General features: G+C 42.0%; 1 protein-coding gene across 4 annotated transcripts in view; it reads right to left on the bottom strand.

The window, feature by feature from the left end:
• Positions 1-22,464, bottom strand: part of si:ch73-217b7.1 (ensconsin) — a 44,966-nt gene that overhangs the window by 18,035 nt on the left and 4,467 nt on the right. For all 4 annotated transcript variants that reach the window (XM_034699613.1, XM_034699612.1, XM_034699614.1 and 1 more), the window contains exons 2-5: positions 3,889-4,059; positions 3,696-3,773; positions 2,900-3,063; positions 235-352 (exon numbers count right to left, since the gene is read on the bottom strand). In XM_034699613.1, coding sequence (XP_034555504.1) covers positions 235-352; positions 2,900-3,063; positions 3,696-3,773; positions 3,889-4,059 — 531 coding nt within the window. The remainder of the gene's footprint in view (positions 1-234; positions 353-2,899; positions 3,064-3,695; positions 3,774-3,888; positions 4,060-22,464) is intronic.

Below are 22,464 nucleotides of genomic sequence, written 5' to 3' on the forward strand. Positions count from 1 at the left end.
GACACGCAGAGGCAGGCAGACATATTTACACAAGAGACACGCTGTCAGACATTAGGGAGATGAGGTATCAATAGTCTTCAATAAAGCTGAAAGCTCGGATACATTCAGGAGGACAAGTGTTTCAACAATACAACAAAAAGAAGGCTGTGAGGCTGCACTGTGAGTCTGAGCTGTAGTGACTGTGGGAGAGGGATTTGTGTAGGTGTGTTGTGTGATGTGTGTGTGTGAGAGTACCGGCTGGTGTGCTGGTAGTGTTTGGGTGGATTACTCCTCCCCAGGACCATCGGTTGGACTTCTGCCTGGTTCTCTGGCTCCTCTCCAGCGTTCGACGAATCACCGCCTCATGACGAGCCTTCAGTCACAAACACATGGATAGGAGCATCGTCAGTTATCAGCATTCATAAAGAAAACAAAAAACAACCCAGACATGCAAATAACGCTGCAGCACTGGAGTGAGTTTTTTGCTCTGAATGGACACACGCAGCCAAGTGTGTGATGTTTAGACTACTGTCTGGAGGCAGCTGTGAGATAAAATCAAGACAGGGATTGTGGAGCGTTCACTAAATGAAAGTAAAACTATTTGGTTTCTGTCAAACCTCTTTGTGTGGATGTTATATTTCCATAAAAACATTTAAGTTTAGCTTCCCAAAATTCAAAGTTCAAAGTTCAAAGTCTTCTTTACTGTCAAAAACTGCAGAGGATTTGATCTTACGTTTCTCTCTCAGACCCTAGCAACAACAACAACAGATACACATAGGAAATAACTAGAAAAAGATAAGCTCAAATTAAAAAGAGTAAGCTAATAAAAATAATAAAATACAGTTTGAAACAGTGCAAAAACTTTGCTATAGTGCAATTTAGAATCAAAGTGAGTGTGTGCGTTTCAGTCCTGAGGATGACAGACCTCAGTGTTGAGGTACAGCGGCACTGACCACAGTGACCGGGTTAAGTCTGTGAAGGGGGCACTATGGGAAGAGGGGGCAAAACAGGGAGAGAGTTCAGCTTCCTGACTGCCTGGTGGATAAAACTGTCCCTCAGTCTGCTGGTTCTGGCCCAGAGACTGCGTAATCTCCTTCCTGATGGCAACAGGCTGAAGAGGCTGTCCTCAGATTGAATTATTAAAACCTGCACTGGGTTGCACCAGCTATTTCAAACGTAGCTTACTCTGAATGCACTTCCTAATTCAGGTTGGAGTATACATTGTGCTAACATTTTAGGGGTTGCCCGAGCTGAGATATTTTCAATGTAAGCATAAGTTATAACCTAAATCTTACAGCTTTGAGTAGATGTAAAATCTTACGCAAGATCCTGGCTGTCATGGTGCATCGTTTTAAAATATGGGATAATGTGGAGCATGAGGAAAGTGCAGGGTTCTGACAGCCTCCACGATAGATTATATCAATCAGGTTGAATATGTGTGATGACTTTGATGCAAACTCCCTCTTTTGCTTTCCACCAGCAAAGATAGTTTTATCTGCACGACAATAGAGTTCTGCTAAATTATCATATGTTGTAGCTGACGATTTCACCACTCGATGTCACTGCAGATTAATTAGCATCATATCATCATGCTTTGTCATATTTTACATACCTTTATGTTGCTAAGGGGATAAAGGAGCTTAATTCTGATTGGCCAAGTGGAGTGAGAACGTCATTTCTGGAGTTTCTGGAGGTACCTGTTGTGTAGCTGTTGTATGTGTCTGCTATTTGTATTTGTGTCTATTGTAAAATTGTAACTCTGTAACTGTGCTGCTGCCTATATTGGCCAGGACTCTCTTGGAAACGAGATTTTTAATCTCAATGAGCATTGCCTGGTTAAATAAAGATTATAAATGAAAATAAATAAAATCAAATCTTGTGCACAATATTTTTGGTTAGTTTGAATGTCTCCCTCTTCTACAGTTAAGATGAACCTTAAGGCCACATGGTGCAACCAAACTATGACACAACTTAGTTTCAACGTATGGTTTAGTGTGGACTTTACACCCTAACTTAAGACACAACCGTTACAGAGCTGGTGCAACAGGCCACAGATGGGTATCTAGTGGATGCAGAAGCCATGTGGTGACAATGAAACCAGTTCAAAACCAACCATGGGGATTCTGGTAAACATTATACCACAGACCTTGACCTTTATTTTTCTTGATCTTCCACAACAGAGGCTACCTAAACTTCGTATTAAGGTGATTAGTATGTGCTGTATGTATGTAAAAATGCTGTTTTATGATGGTTTATTTTTCTATGTGCAGATTCACCTTTATTTGTTTGCAGATTTACAGCGTCAAACAGATATGAGATTACAGCGTTGACTGTGAGGCTCCAGGTGCTTTCTTGTCCTTACAGAGGATGTGGTGCCTGAGTGTCATGTTGTGGCTTTCTGATTCATCACTGTCCCAAAGCCTGTTAAATTCACAGCCTAATAAGAGCCAAAAATACTCCTCCCCTTGGAGGCAGTCATTAACGTCTCAACGGGAAGCCCACTGCTCCTTAAATAGGATATTGCACACTGATTGGTTCCAGAAAACCTTGGACTAAACAACTCCTCTCATTCAAAGGAAGCTTTTAAGACTTCAAGAGAAGTCCTGGATGATTTGGGACAAGGTTTGCTAGATTGACAGAAACCTCAGCCTATCAAATTCCGCCACCTTATCACCACATTTCCAACCAAGACTCTCAGCTTCTACTCAAGTCTATCATGTTTGTTCAAGTGTGCAGAGAGGAGTTGGCAATCAAGTTCAAATTCCACCTTACAAAGAGAGGAGGCGCAGAGTGTGTTAATGGTTAACTACAAACGGACATTTATTAGCCTGTTCATTAGGATGAGAGCGATGTTGTCGTAGTAAAAGCGGCCATGCATGTGTGTGTTTGTATGCGTAGTGCAGGACTGTGTGTCGGGGACCTTGTCTTCCTCCAGTTTTTGCCGCCGTTTCTCCTCCACGGCGGCCCGTCTCTTGTCCTCCTTCACCCTCTGGTCCTCCAGCTTTCTCCTCCTCTCCTCCAGGTGCTTCTCGTAGTGCTGCTTGGCTCGCTCCTCGCGGGCCTGCCACTGGGCTTCCTTTACAGCTGAGGCATGGCACACACACACAGACACAAGATGAGGATTTGATGCAAATGCATTAGTGTGTTTCCGTGTGCTCACATGCAAAAAGAAGAAATAAAAGCATCCATATTTGTAAACACGAACACACACACGTACACACACACACACAGGCTTATAGCAGCCGTGGTAGGTCAGCTGTAGATCATGTGACTTGGCTTTAGCTCTCAATCCCTGAGCCCCTCAGCTGAGGCCAGAGGTTTGACAACTGTGTGATGATACAAACACAAACATACTTCAGTGATGAAAACACACAAAGAGAACTTTCCTCTGTAAAGCCTGTCTATTGTGTCAATCACAAACAACTACAAAAACACGACTGAAACAGCAGACCCCCCCCCCAACCCTGTCCCATGGCCTGCCCTATTATATAACATCAGCGCCATGACAACCAGGGTGCCTGGCTTCAGCCTAGACTTTTATGTAACAACCAGAGAAACGAGCCCTTCACCAGAGTTACTAAGTTCAGCCATTGGGGTGTTCGGATGAAGACAACAAAGAAAGTGAGACATACATTTAAAGCCTTTAACACACTGATGTGCAGTCTATTCACACACACACATACACACACACACACACACTGTTAGAGAATACACACCATTCTGTTTCTCACGCTCCCCGCGGCGCTCTCGGGCTAACCTCTGTCTCTCGTCCATCTTGTTGAAGAGCAACGAGTCTGCAACAAAAACAGCAGAGGGAACAACTGATTAGGACACATCTGTTACCGTTACACCCAAGTGTAATGTTGTTTCACTTAGAGCTGCATTTACATCTAAACTGATGACACCTACCTATTTTGGTGGCAGCATTGTTGCTGGGGCTGTTGCTGGTCGTGGTGCGAGTCAGGGTAGGGGTGGTGTTGGGGGTCAGGGTGGGCGAGTAGGCTTGCCCGGAGCCTGCAGAGCTGGGGCGGGTGGCTGAAGATGTTCTTCCATCCTCCGATTTGTATTGAGAGTAAGACGCTGGAGACAAAGACATACCAGAGAGATGTGAATAACAGAGTCCTTTACTTTCAGATCAGCTCAATGCATCACTTTTTTAAAGATCATTCACTCATTCACTCATCTCCTTTGCTAGCCAAACAACTACTCTACAGCTAAGTTAGCTAACCAACTTACTGCTGTGAGTTTTACTGTTGTCTGATGAAGTGATATTTAAACTTATAAGCTTTTCTTTGAATGATTGCACACAGAAATACCTAAGAACAGCTCACGGGTTGTCAGGGGCCACAGAGTGTTAAGATGCTACAGTAGTTTTTGGAGCTTAGACATGTGAGGTGAAAGGGGTCACTCACATTAAAGGCTCATTTCGTTGTGATCAGAAATATTACATCTAAATACACAACAGCTGTGAGTGTCACTAACACTTTTGAAAGAAGGTGGAACCCCCAAAAATTTTAAGTGCCAAAAACTGCAGTTCCTCAAATGTCCACTGGAGGCTGGCCCCAAAAAAGACACAATCCCCATCTGGCCCCATATTAAAACTCCTCACTATACAGCAGATTTGAACACGTAACTTAACGTAATAGTAATAGTTCTGGTTTCTAAAACTATTTATTGTTCATTTTTTATATAAATTTGCATGTGTGAGTTTGATTAAGTCTAAAATAAATGCTAAATGATGCATGGTCACAACTAGCTTTCCCTTAGACATCAGTGCAGCTTATTCATACACTGGACTTTAAAATTCAGTCATGTTTGTGTCATGTTTGTGTTGCTCCTGCTATTTAAAGATAATCATTCAAAAATTGTAACAAGTAATATGTTTTGCTGTTAGGGCTGAACGATGTATTGGGTGACCAAGGCAGTTGCAATGTGCACAAGGGCAAAAGTCACATAACAGGATGTGCGATGTCAATCATCTGACTTGAAACTCATCTTTCTGTCACCAGTTTCTTGATTTCTAAGATTGATCTCAGTGCAGCCTCAGTCACAGACACCCTGGCAAACAATCTATATGGTGAGACAGATTTAAAGATAGAGTATTCCTGCTTGTTCCGGTGCTCACTGACATTGTGGACATACAGACCGCCAACTGCAATCTACACCTATAGTGCCATACAGTGTAGTGTGAAAATCTCATGCAGAGGAAGCTCTTGTTTGATCAGAAGTTACCAGCAGACACAGAACAAACATCATCAGAAATTATTGATGACATATCAATAATTCAGCTGCATTTCTGAGTAAACTTTATGAAGTAACGCGTCACTCCACCTGCACTCTCCTCCTCTTTGTCTCTACTTCTCAATGCTGCTGTCAGAGCTGCTGTGGTCGAAGAAGGAGGGGGATTGGATTTCAAATCACACAATAGACTTAAAGATCCAAATCATGAAAAGAACAGTTGTTCTATTGATTTTTACAAGTATATAGAAAGAGTACCTACATTAATCTGGTACAAATTCCTGTATTTTCATGTCTTATTTCCCCACAGAGCATACATAGAGCCGTAATGATGAGCAGTCCTGTTATTTGGTGCCATTCAGCCGTCACACTCTTAACAGAGATGTAGGCCAATGAGGAGCATGTCCTCTTTATTCCACAAATGCTGTCATTAGTCTGATAATTCTCAACTCTGCTCTGGTTTCCACCTGGTATTGAGCTCAATTGCAAGTTAATCAATTAGCCACTGGTGCAGAGTTTATAGCTTTGACAACTTGCTGTTACAAAACCTGCATCAGTTTGCAAGAGAAGTGAAATAAAGAGAAAAAGGTGTCCAACAAATGCAACCAAATGTACACCAGCTTCACTGTTACAGTCTGCATTGGGTCTCTAGCTCCATCGTTAGCAACACTGCAGTGAAGTCTGACAGGAAACAAACTTCTGCAAACCACCATAAACTGTGTTTCCTGTATTCCCCAACGTTCCCAGGTTGTTGCAATGTTTCTGCTCCGCTCAGAGCTCGGCTATTGATTAATGACACTATCAGGCTCAGGGTGACTCAGCACTTTCAGTTTAGCCTCCTGCACACAGATACACAGTGCAACAATGAAACTTGTGCAGAGAAAGAGATAGGCAGTCATTTTTTCAATAACATTATAAATAGAGAAATGTAAAGATTTGTCCTCATCAGGGGGTTCTGTGGTAACGCACACTCAGTGTTCCAACACCTCTTTTGTGCACAGCTGTGGTTAGAGTGAGGAATTAAAACTCCTCTGAGACCGATCCGCCCCAGAAAGTGAAGGCTAAATTAAATCCCTCCCTCCTGACCCAGACTCAAGTGAAACACTACAGCACGAGGAGGACTCTACCTGAAATAGCACACACCCTATTCTCAATCCTTACACATGGTTTCCTTATCGCTTTGCTACAGTGACATGTTAGCTCAGGGGGTAATCAATGGTGCAGGTGAAGAAAGGAGCAAAGGGCACGTTTCATATCCACTATGAACTCTTATAACTTGATGGATGAGTTACAGAGGACTCTGTTTTTAAATGCTGCAGCCAAAGCTTCACCTGCATCCTCCCGTTTTAGAACTAATCGATGCTACCATTGATTTTAACTCCACAGCAGATATTTGGACCACTTTCAAGCCAGTGGGACATTTATGCTACAGACTTTGCTCTTCGACTGTAAAACACATGGACCAAAAAGAAGATGTGTTACCCTGCATATCCAAAAAAAAAAAGCACATGCAATCTAAATTCCAGCAAATGAAGAGCTCACAAGCAGACACAGGCCTAGTTTTGTGCTCTTCTTTGCACAAGGTGCAAAGAAAACCCTTTGTGGGATGGTGTTTGCACACTCACAGAGCAGTATGAGGTTTATAGGACACCACAGCTTCTTTTGTACAGTTCTGTAGAGTTTTATTCACTGGACTTTGGTACCTCTGTAAACTATGAAAGCAATTTCTTTTCAGCTTTTAGGGGAAAATGTTACAAACAATGCCGTAAATGCTATCTGCTAGAAATTGTATTGATTCATGCTGGAAAAAGACATGAGGTCATCACTGCAGAGGTATTGCATGTCACGATCTCTGAATAGGACATCATCAGAGGTGCGTGCACAGGTATTAACAAGTCTGCCTCAGGTGCACCAGCCTTTTTAACTGGTTGATAATGGCTATTGTTGTAACAGGAAGGACAGGACTGGGATAAAATAAAAGAAAGGAAAGTCTAGTCAAATTATTCCTCCACCTAAATTCATATTCCTTAAACAAAAGATTGACTCATTGAGAGAGGAGTAAATCACACTGCACTGGAAAACTACACCAGAGAACTGTGAGTGGCTTTCAGGTCAGGGGCAAAACAAGGAAACATATAGACACTAAAAAATAATCAACAGAAGAAAACACAACTTGTGATTCAGAGACTGTTACTTGGACAAAATGAGGAGCTTGTTTTTGTTGTTCAGTTCACTTTTGAATGGACTTGGACTTACATAGCTCTTTTCTAGTCTTTCTGACCACTCAAAGCTCGTCACATTGACCCTTTCTTTCACTGATGGTAGAGGCTGCTATAGTAAGGGGCCATCAGTGTTAGCTAATCTCATTCATACAAATTCTCCCACCACTGAACAACAGAGTCTTGCCCATGGACACTTCAGCATGTGACTGCAGAAGCTGGGATCAAACCGCCAACCTTTCAATTGATAGACGACCAACTCTACCCACTGAGCCACAGCCGCCCAGTCTTTCAGGACATTTTAAAAACCTGTGAGCTTCTACACATCTGGCCAGTGGTAACAGGCTAAGTGCAGAACCACTTGGCCTAATTTGAGATCTTAAACTAAGAGGAACACACTGTCACAAAGTACTGAATCCCTTTGAACAACAAAGATAAAATCAGCAGGGATGCAGTAATCGATTACTTTAGAAATGATCGAGTAATCCAATAAAAAAGAATGCATGCTCTACAATATTTTTCATAAGTATTTTTGCCTTTTGCTGTATCAATAAAAATGTCTCTGTTTTTAGACTTATCAAACATTATATTGTCTTCATTCATTAGAACGGCTAATGCACATTTATTTACTATGTTCGCCCAACACCTGCTGATCCTACTCACTAAGTAAGTACACAAAGCCTCCACACTGATCTACGTTCTTAAACAGCCATTAAATAGGGTCATAATTAACTCACATTAATAAGTGAAGAAAACCCATTCACTTATGTTTAATAACACGTAGTGTTGACATTACCTTGGCTGTTTTTGAAACCGCCTGCTACATACAACCTATGAATGTAGTATACAGTAAGTACTGCATACTACATACGTTTGAAGGTAGTATTTAGTACATCTGCAGTATACTGGGCCAGGAGTCGCTGGATTTCCTGTTTCGGAAAGCGGAAGTAAACAACAACTTAGCCAATAGCGAAACTGCTTCTTTAGCATTGAATTGAAATAATGCTTATCTTTTTTTCCCCAGTGTCTTTTTAAGTTACTCACTATCCGGTGTCTATGTTAGCAGCAAATCCAAAGCAGAATTACATTAACATTGTATACTTAAGTATTTGTTTATTTATGGCAAGTCATATCGTCATCGCAATATTCAACAACGTTATCGCATATCGCATGTTTTCCTAATATCGTGCAGCCCTAATTAGCGCTGTGCATTGTGGGAAGCAGTACATGAGGGAGACTGGTCTGATGCATACTGAGAAATTTTCCTGAATCAGTGCGACATCCGGGGAGTTCTAGTTTACTGCAGATTTAGCTTTTGTTCACATACTACATACTGGATTTTGGCCAAATCAGTACGTACTACTAGTATAGCCGGCGGTTTCGAAAACAGCCCTTGTTGTGTCTGGTGTTTCGGTTTAACATGTAACCCTGAAGAAAAAGAGAATCTGTTACCTCACACACCCTGTAACTATCACTACCCCAGTTAACATGGACACAAGTTACACCAAAACACCGGTCCACTCTGTTGATTGAATGTGTAAGCTAGATGTTTTTGGTTGAGGTCCTGCAGCTGAGATGAAGTGCTATTGTGTTTGGCTAATACCGTTCAACAGGAAGATAGCTATGCTTTCCCTTCATCTCAACATGTCGTGATCACACACTTTGGACATTTTCTGTCATTCCAGCTGGAGTGTCTGTTCTTTTTGTCCCCTGCTTTTTTCTTCTTCTTTCTCTCCCTCTCATGATTTTGGAGTTTGGGCTTTCCATCCACATTACAGCAACATTGTGCCACAGAAATAACCATTAATGTGCTCTAAGGTTTGTCCTGATTTCATCCAAGCCTCAAAGCTTTTTAGTAATCAAGTTACTCGAGCTATTGGAAGGTAAAATTTTAGCCCTAAAAAAAAGACAGAACAAAAAAATAAAGAAGAGGACCGAAGGCAGAGACAAAATAAGACTGGTCGAATGGAAATGATCAGATACATCACTTATAAACTGACTGTAAATGACTCCTGTGAGAAATTTGGATCCCTGATGATGTGAGATGTGTATGAAAACATGATGGAGGACGGTCTGCAGTAGTCTGCAGTGTGATCCATATTTACATCAGACTAATATTTCACCAAGGCATTTTGAATAACCAGATGTCCCCTTATCAACCTGCACACAAGATACACACTACACTGTCTGACACAGTGCAAACCACAGAGGCAGTTAATGGATGTCCAATGATGACAGAGGTGTGTGTATGTCATCTCATTTACAGCCCTACAGCCATTCCGGCTTTGCCCTGCCTATAACGTACGGACTGTTTCAGTGAGACTAAGGAAAACAAAGCCAGGTAAAACTCAAAAGAAGACTGGACGTGCCCTCTCCTTGCCCTCCTGGTTTACCCACACACGGCCAGCCAAATAAACAGAACGCTTTGAAGTTCATCCAGCATGAAAAAAGGGGTCAGACAAGGTCAAAGGTCATCCTGTTGCTTCAAGTTTTACATGAGGCTGAGTGCACATCAGGCAGCACAGGGTTTGAGTTCGACCAATGAACTACACACAGTAGCTAGGAAGAGTTTTAACAATACAAACATGTTTATGATCGAGATGAAATAGTAAAAATCGAGAGATATTAATGCCTGTTTCACAGCAGCAAAAACTCCTGCAGGCTCAGAAGGAGTCACTGAACAGACCAACATTTGACATACATCTTATTTTTCTGTTTCAACTCTACGTTTTCATTAGTGACACTCGCTCCCTTTACTTTATCTCTATGTAACTCGGCCACCACTGCTCTCTCTCTTTCTCCTGGAGCAGCTTTGGGTTGAAAATACGACTGTAAATCTGTCTTTCACATAAGCTTTGGTACTTTTAGAAACTATCTAATGTAAAAAATAATACAGACTCTATTGTTTTAAAGTATGTGGCATTGTAAGGTATCAAATTAGTTATCAAAAATAAAATATTGGGGCTCCGTTGGTCTAGCGGTTTAAGCACGCGCCCCAAAGACTAAAGTGACTATTTGCTCCATGTATTCCCCAAGCGGCAACCTCCGATCTAAAGATATGAGTCCAATGCAGAAGTGCCAAAAACTGCAGTTCATAGAGGATCCGCTTGAGGCTGGCTCTGGAAGTACTGGAAACCACACACACACCAATTCAAAAAAAGACGATCTTTACAGCAGAAATAAACATGTTTACAGCCTGGTACAAAAGACGAGTGTAGTCTGGATAGCTCATTTCTCGGTTGACGCACACTGTGAGGGGGGTGAATTTTTTTCTAATGCAGCAATTTCGAAGATATTGAGATTACGAGTCTTCCAATGAGAGCCACAGCTGACTTGATTGACAGGCGGGAACACTGTAGCTGTTGGCTAGGAGGCTCAAAGCCCGCCTTTTTACGTCATAACCGCTCGACAGCAGCAATATGGCTGCCGCCGCCGACTGGCCTCAAAACAGCACTTCAGAAACAGATGGGTGATGTCACAGATACTACATCCGTATTTTATACAGTCTATGGTCTTCCTCCACTCTCTGCTCCCCGCGTTTCCTGTCTCTCTTCAGCTGTCCTGTCCATTAAAGGTCAAAATTGCACAATATTTTTTTTTGCAAAAAATATATTATTAATAATAAATAAATAAATAAATAAATAAATAAATAAATAAATAAATAAATAAATAAATAAAATAAAATAAAAAGAATAATACAATAATAATAATAATGATTATAATAAGAATATTAAGATAATAATACAATTTAAAGTTATAATAATAATAAATAAGAAAATAAAAAATTAAATTATCTCTAGCCCACATTGTCTCCATGTGCTTGCAACATTTTTCAGTCTGGAAAACATCAGACCTTTAATTTAACACATCAAAAACTTTTATACGATTGTCTCCTAAAATAATATCATATTCTAAGCGTTATAATAAAGGCATTTATTAGGGTGGAGTTGTGTCCTCCTGCTGCATCTAACTGCCTCATCCATCTGTCGTTGAGGTCATTAAAAACAAACAAACCTCAAAAAGCAGCGAGTCTATTTGTTCCTGCGTATCAGCCAGCCATTAAATCAGCTTTGCAAACACAGCGACGACATTTTTATTTGATGCTAAGTGTGAACTCCCAGTGATAAATCTTCATCATTGAACCTCCAAACATCCTGCATAACTTTTGCCACACTTGTATAAGACTGTATCTGCATTGTTTGGCAAGTAGAGAATGTGTTCGTTGTGCCGTAGTATCAGGGGCAGCACCAATCTGTTAGCCTTTGAACGCAGGTGAGTAGAGAAAGTCTGCAGTCAGAGGGTTTACAGTGTAATCCTGATGCTTTGTCTTCATGTATTTTCAAAACACTGGATTTAAACAGAGACACTGACGAAATGAGTGTTTGTGGGTCATGGCGTAGGATCCTTTCTGATGTTTGTAGACCAGAAATGAGAATAAAAACTGGTTTCAAGTGATGCAAAATTCCCTTAGCTTGAAGACAGCTGTACTTGTGCCACAAAGTAATGTCAATGTAAATAACAGAGCTAAAACAAGGCCATCCTGTTACACACAGACAGCCCTGAACATGTGTTATTTCACTACCCTGCATCTTCCTCAGTCCAAGTTTCACTCCTTGAATCCAACCACAAGTCTTTACCTGGAGTCTGGCTCATGATTCCAAGGGGTGGCAATCCCAGGATGGGACGTTTTCAACCCCTGACTATAGCGTCCCACTCCAACTAGTCAGACTGGAGGGCCAGAACCAACGTTCCTACTTCCTGACAACATCCTACGCAGCGGAAGATAAGCCTGAATCCAAAGTCCATGGTGCAGAGAGGGGGACGCAAGAAAAGCAAAAAGAAGAAATTCCAAACAAACCCCCCCAAAAAAGGAACAACCAAGACTGAAGAGTTTTGTAGCCGAGGGGCGAGCAGGAAAAGCAAGAGGGGTCAGCTCTGGACGGTGTCACTGTTGTTGAGACCGGGCTGAGTGTGAGACAGGTTGTGGCGACTCTCCAACCCCCATCCTTTTGTCCATAATAGTGTGTGTACATGTGTGTAACAGAGACAGAGAGTGAGACATAGGGAGAGTGTGACTGTTTAATCTGCCCCTCCCTTCCCCAATGCCAGTGTGTGTTTGTTTGTGTGTGTGAGTGTGTGTGAGAGTCTGTGTGTGTGTGTGTGTCTGTGTGTGTGTGTGTGTGTCTGTGTTTGTGTGTGTGTGCACGCACCCTCCCCACCCCCCATCTATCTGCATTCACTGGCAGTCAGATTAAATGGTCAGAGTTGGCGATTAATGCCGTGCTGACCGGGCCAGTGTGTGTGGCAGGCGAGCACGCTGTGTGGCTCCTACCTCCCTTGCATCCTGAGAGGATTAGCCGCTGCTAATGCTAAGCTAAACGCTAAGCTCCAGCCAACAGAGAGGCAAAGAGGGGCAGGGGTGGGGAGTCCTCTCCTTCTAGCCTGAGGACAGGCAGTCAAGGCTGGGTGATGGAGGCCTGAGAGGAGGGTGGTGCACATGGCAGGTACGAGTTACAGCACAGTGGACAGAAGGTCTGACCTGTGACTCTGTGTGGTTTGGGACAGAAACGGCTGTCTTCAGAAATGTTGTCTTTCTCCTCAAATGTCTAAAAGAAGTTATAGAGTCTGTGATTGATACTACATTAGTCTCATCACTGGGTCACGGAGGATGTATTGTTAGCCGGTGGTTATGTCAAATAGAACTGACAGGGTGAGACAAGACCCTGACCCGCCTTTTACCCGGCTACAAACTAAATATACAAGCAGTTTGATACATTATTGATCTAAAGATGAATTAATGACTTCAAAATATATATTTAAGTCCCTTAGTTTGGACTAGGGATGTAAGGATACACTCAACCCACGATTCAATTCGAATCCCGATTTTTGCTTCACGATACGATTCACTCACGATTCTCTAACGATTTTCAAGAAAACTGGATTGAACTCAAAGTTTAAACAACTATTATTTTATTTCAATTCTGACAGTTGCAATATATATTTTTTCTCTTATATTTATTTGTAAAGAAAGTAATCCTTTTTCATGTTTAAGATGTGTTGTAACTCAAATAAAACCACTGCACACTTTTTTTCCACAACTTGCAAAAAAACTAAAATAACCATACAAAAATACCTTGTTGGAAAATTTCAGAACAATTATAGAGAAATGGAAAGTGAACGATTCCCAAATGATAGTATTAAATATTAAAACAAATAAGGTAAATCTGTTTAAATTAGGGATGTAAGTTTCAAGTATTTTCCACGATCGATCTTTGGAAATGTTAACGATCAATTATCGTTTAATCATTAAAACAAACATGTGTTCCATGTCACAAATAATGCCAAATGCGTTTTTTCCCTTCAATCAAATTTTCCTTCACAACACAATGTATATAACTGACAGTATTGAATAGCTCAGGATCGTATTGAGTTGTTCAAAATGTTAAACATGCTGAATATCAACGTGAGGAGCAGGCTCATAATCTCCGCGGACATACAGTCATAAAAGTGAAGACTCAGACTTCAACAAGGGAATTGAACAGAAACATATGTCAGACTCACAGTGTCTAGTTTTCCGTCTCCTCGTTCTTACTTAGAAAAATAAGCATGAGAAAGCAGTCATGTGTCAGCCGGGAGCGCAACTGGGTCATAAACAGTCCGGCAGCAGAAGAAAAGGAGCGCTCGTGGAGACCTGTCACTCAGCCGCAGCCCCCAGCTGTGCGCATCACCTTCAGTCAGCTGATTCACATCAAAACATGCTTTAAACTTAAAACACCTCCCTGATAGCTGAACGAAATATGAGACCACATGATGTTTGTTCCACGTGATAGAAAATAAAAACAAAAAAATGTGTTCAAGTAAGTTCTTAACAATCAATTAATCGATTGTCGAATTAATTGTTTACATCCCTTATTTTGATAAAGCAAAAAAAGAAAGTCCCTCAGTTGAGACAAATGGTGGTGCTTTCATGAAAATGTTATTCTTATCAGCCAACTTACGGGTCAAATTAACATTAAACTTCACATTTTATTCATGTTAAAGTCTATTTAAATCTATTCGCGTTCTAACTGATTCAGAAGGTAACAGCAGCACCTATATCAATCAATCAATCAATCAATCAATCAATCAATCAATCAATCAATCAATCAATCAATCAATCTTTATAGCGCCAAATCATAACAAACGTTCTCTCAATATGCTTTAACAAACAGAGCAGCTCTAGACCATACTTAAGAACATCTCATGTCAGATTCAGAATAGGATATCAACGTCACTGTTATCTTAAATATTAATATTGGTATCCAAGTGCTTCTCTATCAAATACCAAGCCACACTCTCACACCTCTACACGCAATTAAAAAGTGATGTTGGTTACTCTGCCTGCTCTATGAAAGATACATTCATACAAATGCATAGTTTTACAACACACCATCGTAAATACAGACATACTGTATGTTGAACAACTTCACAGCTGCCTGTTTCCTAAGATCACGCTCACTGCACAAGCTCACAATCGTCTCTACATTTCCCTCTTCCCTCTACTCTCCTCTATTATTCATGTTTTAAGTGAGCTGTGCATGGACGCTTTCCAAATAAGGAAACTGTAAAGCCCTCTTAGCATGAGAATCAAGTCGTACACTAAAAGGAAATTAAACGTATTTAAAAATCAGATTAGTTCCTTGTTTATCTTGTCCTCTCTATGTTAAATAGCAGGTGCAGAAACTGATCAGTTTGTTACATGTACAGCCAGAAGAAGATGGAAGTGTGTCTGATCACCTTCCTGTCTCCCAGAGTTAAAGAACAAACACTTTTTCCATCATTAGACTAAAGAGTCTATCTTTATAGTAGTGCCTCTTCACACCCTTATTCAAAGTTAGACAGAAGTGGGTGATACCAATCCTGGAAATACCACACAAAGGCAGCTCTGGAAACAGAATGAAAGGAGTTTGAATGAATGAATGAACGGATGAATGAATGAAAGACAAAGCAGATATTTTCCTTTCAGGAAAAAAAGGAAGAGACTCTCTGTGAAAATGTTTGCAGTCGCTGCAGGGATAAACATTCAGACACCTGCTGTCCTCTTGACTGACCGCTCTGCTTACTGATGCAAACACACGTCAAGTGGAACTGCACCTTCACTCTCATCTGCTTGCCCTTGTGTTGACCCAACCTTGCCTTGTCAGCTGGTTTCAACACTCTCTCTCTTACACAAACACACACTCACTCACTCACTGCTTTCTCATCAGGCTTGTCAGCTTGGCGTCACCAGATTACTGGACTTGATGGGCTAAGAAGGACTTTTCTTCTGCAAGAGCAAACAATGCACTGAAGCATCCCACGGACACAGACAGACTCACAGACATTTACTTTCTTCCTGTCTGAGGTCGGTGCATTCGTTCAGTTACATCCTGCTGAATTACACACTTCTACATAGGGGTGTGACGATTCATCCACTACATCGATGTGTCTATTTATATTCCTATGATCCGACTACATCGATGTGTGCTCGGCAAGTTGGCCTTCCAGACGACATATATCGATCTAACATAGTTTTAAAAGGTAATAAATCAATTGTATCAATACTAGGAAATAACGCATGGGATTTAAGTACAGCAGACTTTATATGGATGTGGTTTTTTTATGGCATTTTAATGATAAAGATGCTAAACATTTCTCAATTCAGGCTGTCTGTCTGTGACGTCATCACCACGCACCAGCAGACAACAAAACATAGCATGGCGGATGGCAGAGGAGAAGCCGGCGAGCGAGAAATTATCAAGCCACCATTGCGGTCCAACGTGTGGAATCACTTTGGCTTTTGCAAAGATGGAGATGTTCTAAATAAGTTGCTTGCTGTTTGTAGGATATGTTAAAGTCAAGTAAAGTACCACAGCAACACGACAAATCTATCCAACCACCTACTAAGGCCCCATAGACATACAAAGAGTAGACGGCGCATTGGCTGCTGGGGCGCAAGGCATACGGCCGCCATCTTGGTCCGGTCATCCTACCCATGATCCTACCTGTAAACGTAAACTGAAGCAGCAGAAACTTCAAGATGCCAGAGCACTGTGTGGCAAAATACCTTTCATACATATATACATATATCACACATCAGAATATTCTATAACTGTTAAGCCCAATATGAATATTAAAATATGCCGAACCATGTGTCCTGTATCATACCTATATGTGTGATGTTTGCAGAAAAAAAACCCACATGAAAATCCGTTTAGTATTCAGCAAGTTATGATTGATGGATTGCGCTGACACTTAATTGCGCCTGCAAAACAGATTACACAGAGTGGAGCGGGTGACCAGACCAAGATGGCGGCCCCATGGCTCGTCAACAGGTAGTAGCAGTCGATGCAGCGTCTGCTCTTTATCTATGCTAAGGCCCAATGGGATTTCACCATAGACTGTATAAAATATGGACGTAGTATCCGTGACGTCACCCATCTGTTTCTGAAGCTCTGTTTTGAGGCCAATCGTCGGCAGGAGCCATATTGCTTCTGTTGAGCCAGTGTGATGTAAAGAGGCGGAGTTTGAGCCTCCTAGCCAACAGCTGCAGTGTTCCCACAGTCAGCTGTGCCTCTCATTGGACAACTAGTAATCTCAAAATCTTTGAAATTGCTGCGTTACAAAAAAATTAACCCCCCTCACAGTGAGAGGACATCGAGAAATGAGCTATCCAGACTACACTGGTCTTTTGTACCAGGCTGTAAACATGTTTATTTCTGCTGTAAAGATCGTCTTTTTCCCATTCATGTGTATGTGACTTCCGGTACTTCCAGAGCCAGCCTCAAGCGGATCCTCCACGAACTGCAGCTTTTAACACTTCCGCATTGGACTCATATTTTTAGACCGGAGGTTGCCGCTTGGAATTCACACAACACCGGCCGTCCAGGCACCTCTTGCAGCGGCAGCGCAAGGTAACATCAGCTCTGCAGAAGCCTCAGGCCTTGCCAGCCTGTTTAGTCAGAGACTAGGACAGAACTCGGCTCGGGCGAAAAACATCACGGCAACAACAGGAATCTAGGATTGTCCAGTATCAGAATATTCATTTCACAGTCACACTGGTTGAATTTTTGGCTAAAAAGTTACCGAATCATTTCAAGTCACTGAATCGTTTTAGATCGTATCGTTCTAAATGAACCAATATCGTCCTTTAATCTTATCGGCAACCACGAATCGTGATACGAATCGAATTGTTGTTAAAAAGAATCGTTACACCCTTACTTCTACACATCTTCATGATTTCTTCTTCTGTGACTCTCCAGAGACGAGTAAAACATCCCCTCCCTCACTCTCACAGTTTGAACAAAGAACAAAGTCCCAGGGGGAACAGAAAGTCAAAGATGTCTACTTTACACCTCCTTCAGTTTCCCTCCATCCTTTCCCCCCCATACCTTTTTTCTTCCTCTTGCGCACATTTTTCCGTTTCTGTCCCTCCTCTTCCTCAGTGATGGTGAACAGTGCCGGGATGGCCGAGCGGCTGCCTCCCTTCCTCAGCTTCCGTTTGCCCTGCAAGCACCCATCTCCTCCTCCTCCTCCTGGTCCTCGTCCTTTACTTTCTGGCATCTCCTGCCCTGTTGCTAACCCCCTCGAGCCCTCGAGCCCCCGGCTAACTCACCCAGCCCCGGCCCATCCCACCCTGCAGAGGAAGGTGGGGAGGGGGGGGGGCGGAGGATGGAGAGAGTCGGGGTCACCCCTAAAAAAGCTTTCTTCCTCCAGAAAGATGTGGATAGCTAACAGCTGAGGCTACCAGCTAACTCCTCTGGCTGCACATTGCTGCTCTGTGTGTGTGAGACAGCAGGAAGGAGAGGGGAGTGGAGAGGAAGAGGTGGAGGTGGAGGACAATGCAAAAAGAGCAGGAGAGATGGAGACAGCCAGATCATGAAATGTGGTAAAGAAGAGAAAAAGGAGAGAGTAGCAGAAAAGTGAGGACTAAAGTGCAGAGGGATGATGAGGATGGAGGGATGAAAGTGAAAGACACAGAGCTGCACGCTGCCTGCGGTGGCAGTGCCAGGCAGAGAGACAGAGAGTGCGACACAGTCTGAGCTCTTGTAGTCTGGCTTAGGGAAGAAGACTTAATCCAAGAGACTGGCTCGAGTGAGAGCTGTAAAAACTGCACTTCACTTCCTCACTCTCTCCAAGAGATCCTGCTGTCACTACGGCTCTGTGCAGGCCCCCTACTCCCTCCCCATCCCTCTCTCTCTCTCTCCCTCTCTCCCTCTTTCTCTAGCGCTACTCTATTCTGAAAAATGCAAACTTGTCAGAAGAATCACATCACACAGGCGCTGGCTCTATCTGGCACACACACACACACACTCTGTCCTACAAATACAAGGGTAACACAGGGCTGTTGAAATATTCAGTGTGGATCCAGCGGTGGAATGTGAGCCGGTACCGGTAAAGGGTTTCCCTGACAACAGCAGCACATGGACCAATGACGCAGCGACAGTGGGAAAGGCATGCTTTAATGTAATGCACACGCACACATTGAACTGGGGAAGCACGCACCGAACTATACAATGCAGTGCTGGTACTGCCCTGCTGGAAGGGGTGTGTTCACAGAGCACATGGTATATACGTTCCCACCCACTTCCCCACTTAAAGAGCCATCAGCTGTTTGACCTCCAACAGGAGAGCAGTGAACATCAGAGTCTTTCCATTCATCTCCTGCTGCCTCTTTACAGGAACACTAAGACGATGAAGTCAGGATATGCAGTGGATCGATGTTTATATGTTATGAGCTTAGAGCTGGGCGATATTGAAAATGATGTCACCACAGTAAAATATTTCATATGAGTCGATATTGATAATTATCAGTTATGGTCATTCAGTGTTCAGTTGTTCTATGGTTGCAGTGGATATTTAACATGTTAGAAATGCAGAACAGAAGTTGTCTCCATGCTCTTCCTTTAAAAACATCCTGAAAGTAGATTTAATGAAGTGTGTTAAGTTAACAGTTAAAGCAGAGTCAGCACAGTGTTAGATTAATGACTCTAATATGAGCAGGTTTTATGACTTGTTTCAGCTATGTTTACATTTTGCTCCAAATGTCTTTAAGCCCCGCCTACCTCTCAGCCTGCAACATGATTGGCTGGTCAATACAGTCTTCTTCTTCTATCTAATGTTGAGTGGGAACAAGCATTTCAGGCTCATGAGCGCCCCCTCCCTTTCCAGTGGTTGGGGGTGTAATTAAAGGTTTATTTTAGGGATGGGCAATGATTTTTAAATATCCATTCACTTATTAAAAATTGAAGAGTTACTTTGAATATTTTCTCATTTTAAAAGTACAATTTTACATCGTTTTTACTGGTGCCTGGTTGCAATACGGTATTCCCGCCAGACAGTGGCGACAGAGCATCTTAAAACCACATTAAATAACAGAAGAAGAAGAATGCTAACTGCGTTAACTAGCAGAAGAAGAAGAAAACATTAGCAACAGTCGCTGCAATTTTCTCTGTTTCTGAATCTCACACTACTACACATGTATTTCAAGAGACTGTGCATGGCTGTAAAATGTAAACACACACGCCACGCGGCATCACAGAAACACCGACATAAAGATCAAGACAGACGCTGTCAATGGCCGCTACTAGCAGCACCTCGTCCTGCTGCCGGTTAACGCCTCTGCCACACAAACGGGCTGTTAATGGGACAGGTGTGTGTGTGTGTGTGTGTGTGTGTGTGTGTGTGGGGTGGGGTGATTATTCAAATAATAATATTATAATATATTGAGAAAAATGGTATCACGATAATTATCATTATCCACTTATCGCCCAGCCCTATATGAGCTTATTGTAGATTTACAGCAGGAATAAATTTGAGGTGGCGCTCCTTTCCATTTCTTAAACCTTCACTGCATGAGCATAAAATCCTTAGACATGGACGGATGAAGTGTCTCTAAAGTAAAGAGAAGAGACTCACAGTAGAACAGGTGCCATCAAAGGCAGGGAGAGGCGATGAGGCCATAAAGCTATAACAGTAATCAGTGTGCACATCACAGGAGGCCTGTCCAGTAACCGTGCAAACATCAGCCTCAACAACCATGTCGCATGCACGCTTATCTCACATCTGCCAACGCAAATACACACCAGATTAAACAACCAGCATGACAACTTGAGATCATCATGTAACCAATAAGCTGTGACTTAAAACAGCAAGGCGACAAAATGATTGAAGACACTTTGGCTGAAACTCATTAAAGAGGCACTTCTTGCCATACGTTCAGACGAATCAGTGTTGCCTGATCATATATAATGGCTATGATGTAAAAGAGTTTGTAAAAAAATGCTGCCTCATCTCCTCAGGGAACACATGTTGATCATGAAAGAGCAATCTGATCTTTGTCCCTGCAGGATAGAGTAATGCTGTAATCCAACACTCCAAACTAAACCGGATAGGCTGGGCTACACACCCTCTCATACCTTCTGACTACAAGAGAAACAAAAGGCACGGGAGCACATGAGACATTACGACAGGTACAGCTGATGATTTAAGAAGCAAGCATGTTCTTTTTAATGAAATTATGAAAAGCTATTTTAAATGATGTGCTACCTTTAGGTAAAATGGAATACTTTATCATTCATTGTGCTTTCACTTCTCCACACATGCTCACTCGTATTTCCTGAAGTCGTCAGCTGATCATATCAATCCAATAGCAATGCATCACACCCTCATAGTTAACCTATTATATTTGTGTTGTCTTTTTTTAAAGAGACAGTACTTTTTTTTTTTCAAAAGTGGGGATTTATGAGGTAGTGTATTAGCCACAGGGTGGTTGATGAACTGGAATGGAAGCTAGACTATCAACCACTGTGGACGGATCAGCTCGACCACGTTATTTAGTAGGGATGGAAATTGATATTGGAATATTTGTTCACTTAGTAAAAATCGAAGAGTAACTGCAAATATTTTCTCATCTTTAAAGTACAATTTTTCAGCATTTTCACCAGTGCCTGGTTGTAATACAGTATTCCCGCCAGACGGTGGCTATAGAGCATCTTAAAGCTGTTTGCTATCGGCATTAAGTAACAGAAGAAGAAGAATGCTAACTGTATTAAATAGCAAAAGAAGAAGAAAACATTTGCGACTGAATCTCACATTACTACACACGTATTTCCAGAGACTGAGCATGGCTGTAAAATGTAAACATACACGCCACATCACAGAAACACTGACATAAAGATCGAGACAGACGCTGACAGTGCCTGCTACTAGCAGCATCTCATCCCGTTGCTGGCTAACGTGACTGCCACACAAACAGGCCTTTAAAGGGCCAGGTCTGTGTGTGTGTGTGTGGGAATAGATGCCAATGATTATCAAATAGTATTTTGGTTTGAAATGCCCATCCCTATTATTTTGCATCAGTCAATATTGTGCCACTAGATAAACTAAGGCACTTGGTGCTTCAAATGATGTCAAACTGAGATGCAAAAACATCAGAACACACCCCTTTTCCAAGTCTTTCATGCATTGGTTCAGAGCAACCCTCCATCTCTACATCACTGCCAATCATTCAAAATTTCATCAGCTTCATCAACCTGACATGACATCATCAATCATCTCCCCTTACAACCCAATCTTTGCAGTCTGATCAGCTCCATAATCTCGTCAACCTCAGATGACATCATTGGTGAACTACTCCACCGCTAGTGTTTGCACTCCACGAGGGACAGAGTTTGCTGTAGACACTCTTTGATGACCTTATCTCTCTGTGTAGTTCAAGCACCAAAGAGACTCTAACAATAATCTAACACCACATCATCTCTTTAAAAACAAATATCTATCTTTAGTTCATCAGGTTCAAATTAACTTGTCTCTCCTGATTGAACTGAGTGATTATGGCTTACAGGTTGTTTGGTAAGCTGAAGTATAGTTGTTCTGTAAATTATCTTTGTTGCTCAATATCTTTTCAAAATGTCAACACAAATATTTTATTTTTTTACCACTCCCCAGTTTATAGGTTTTGGGAGTGCAATCAGTTTACTCCACTGGAGCTAAAACACAAAGCTTCTTT

The sequence above is a fragment of the Notolabrus celidotus genome, chromosome 13 (genome assembly GCF_009762535.1).
Source record: "Notolabrus celidotus isolate fNotCel1 chromosome 13, fNotCel1.pri, whole genome shotgun sequence".
NCBI lineage: Eukaryota > Metazoa > Chordata > Actinopteri > Labriformes > Labridae > Notolabrus > Notolabrus celidotus.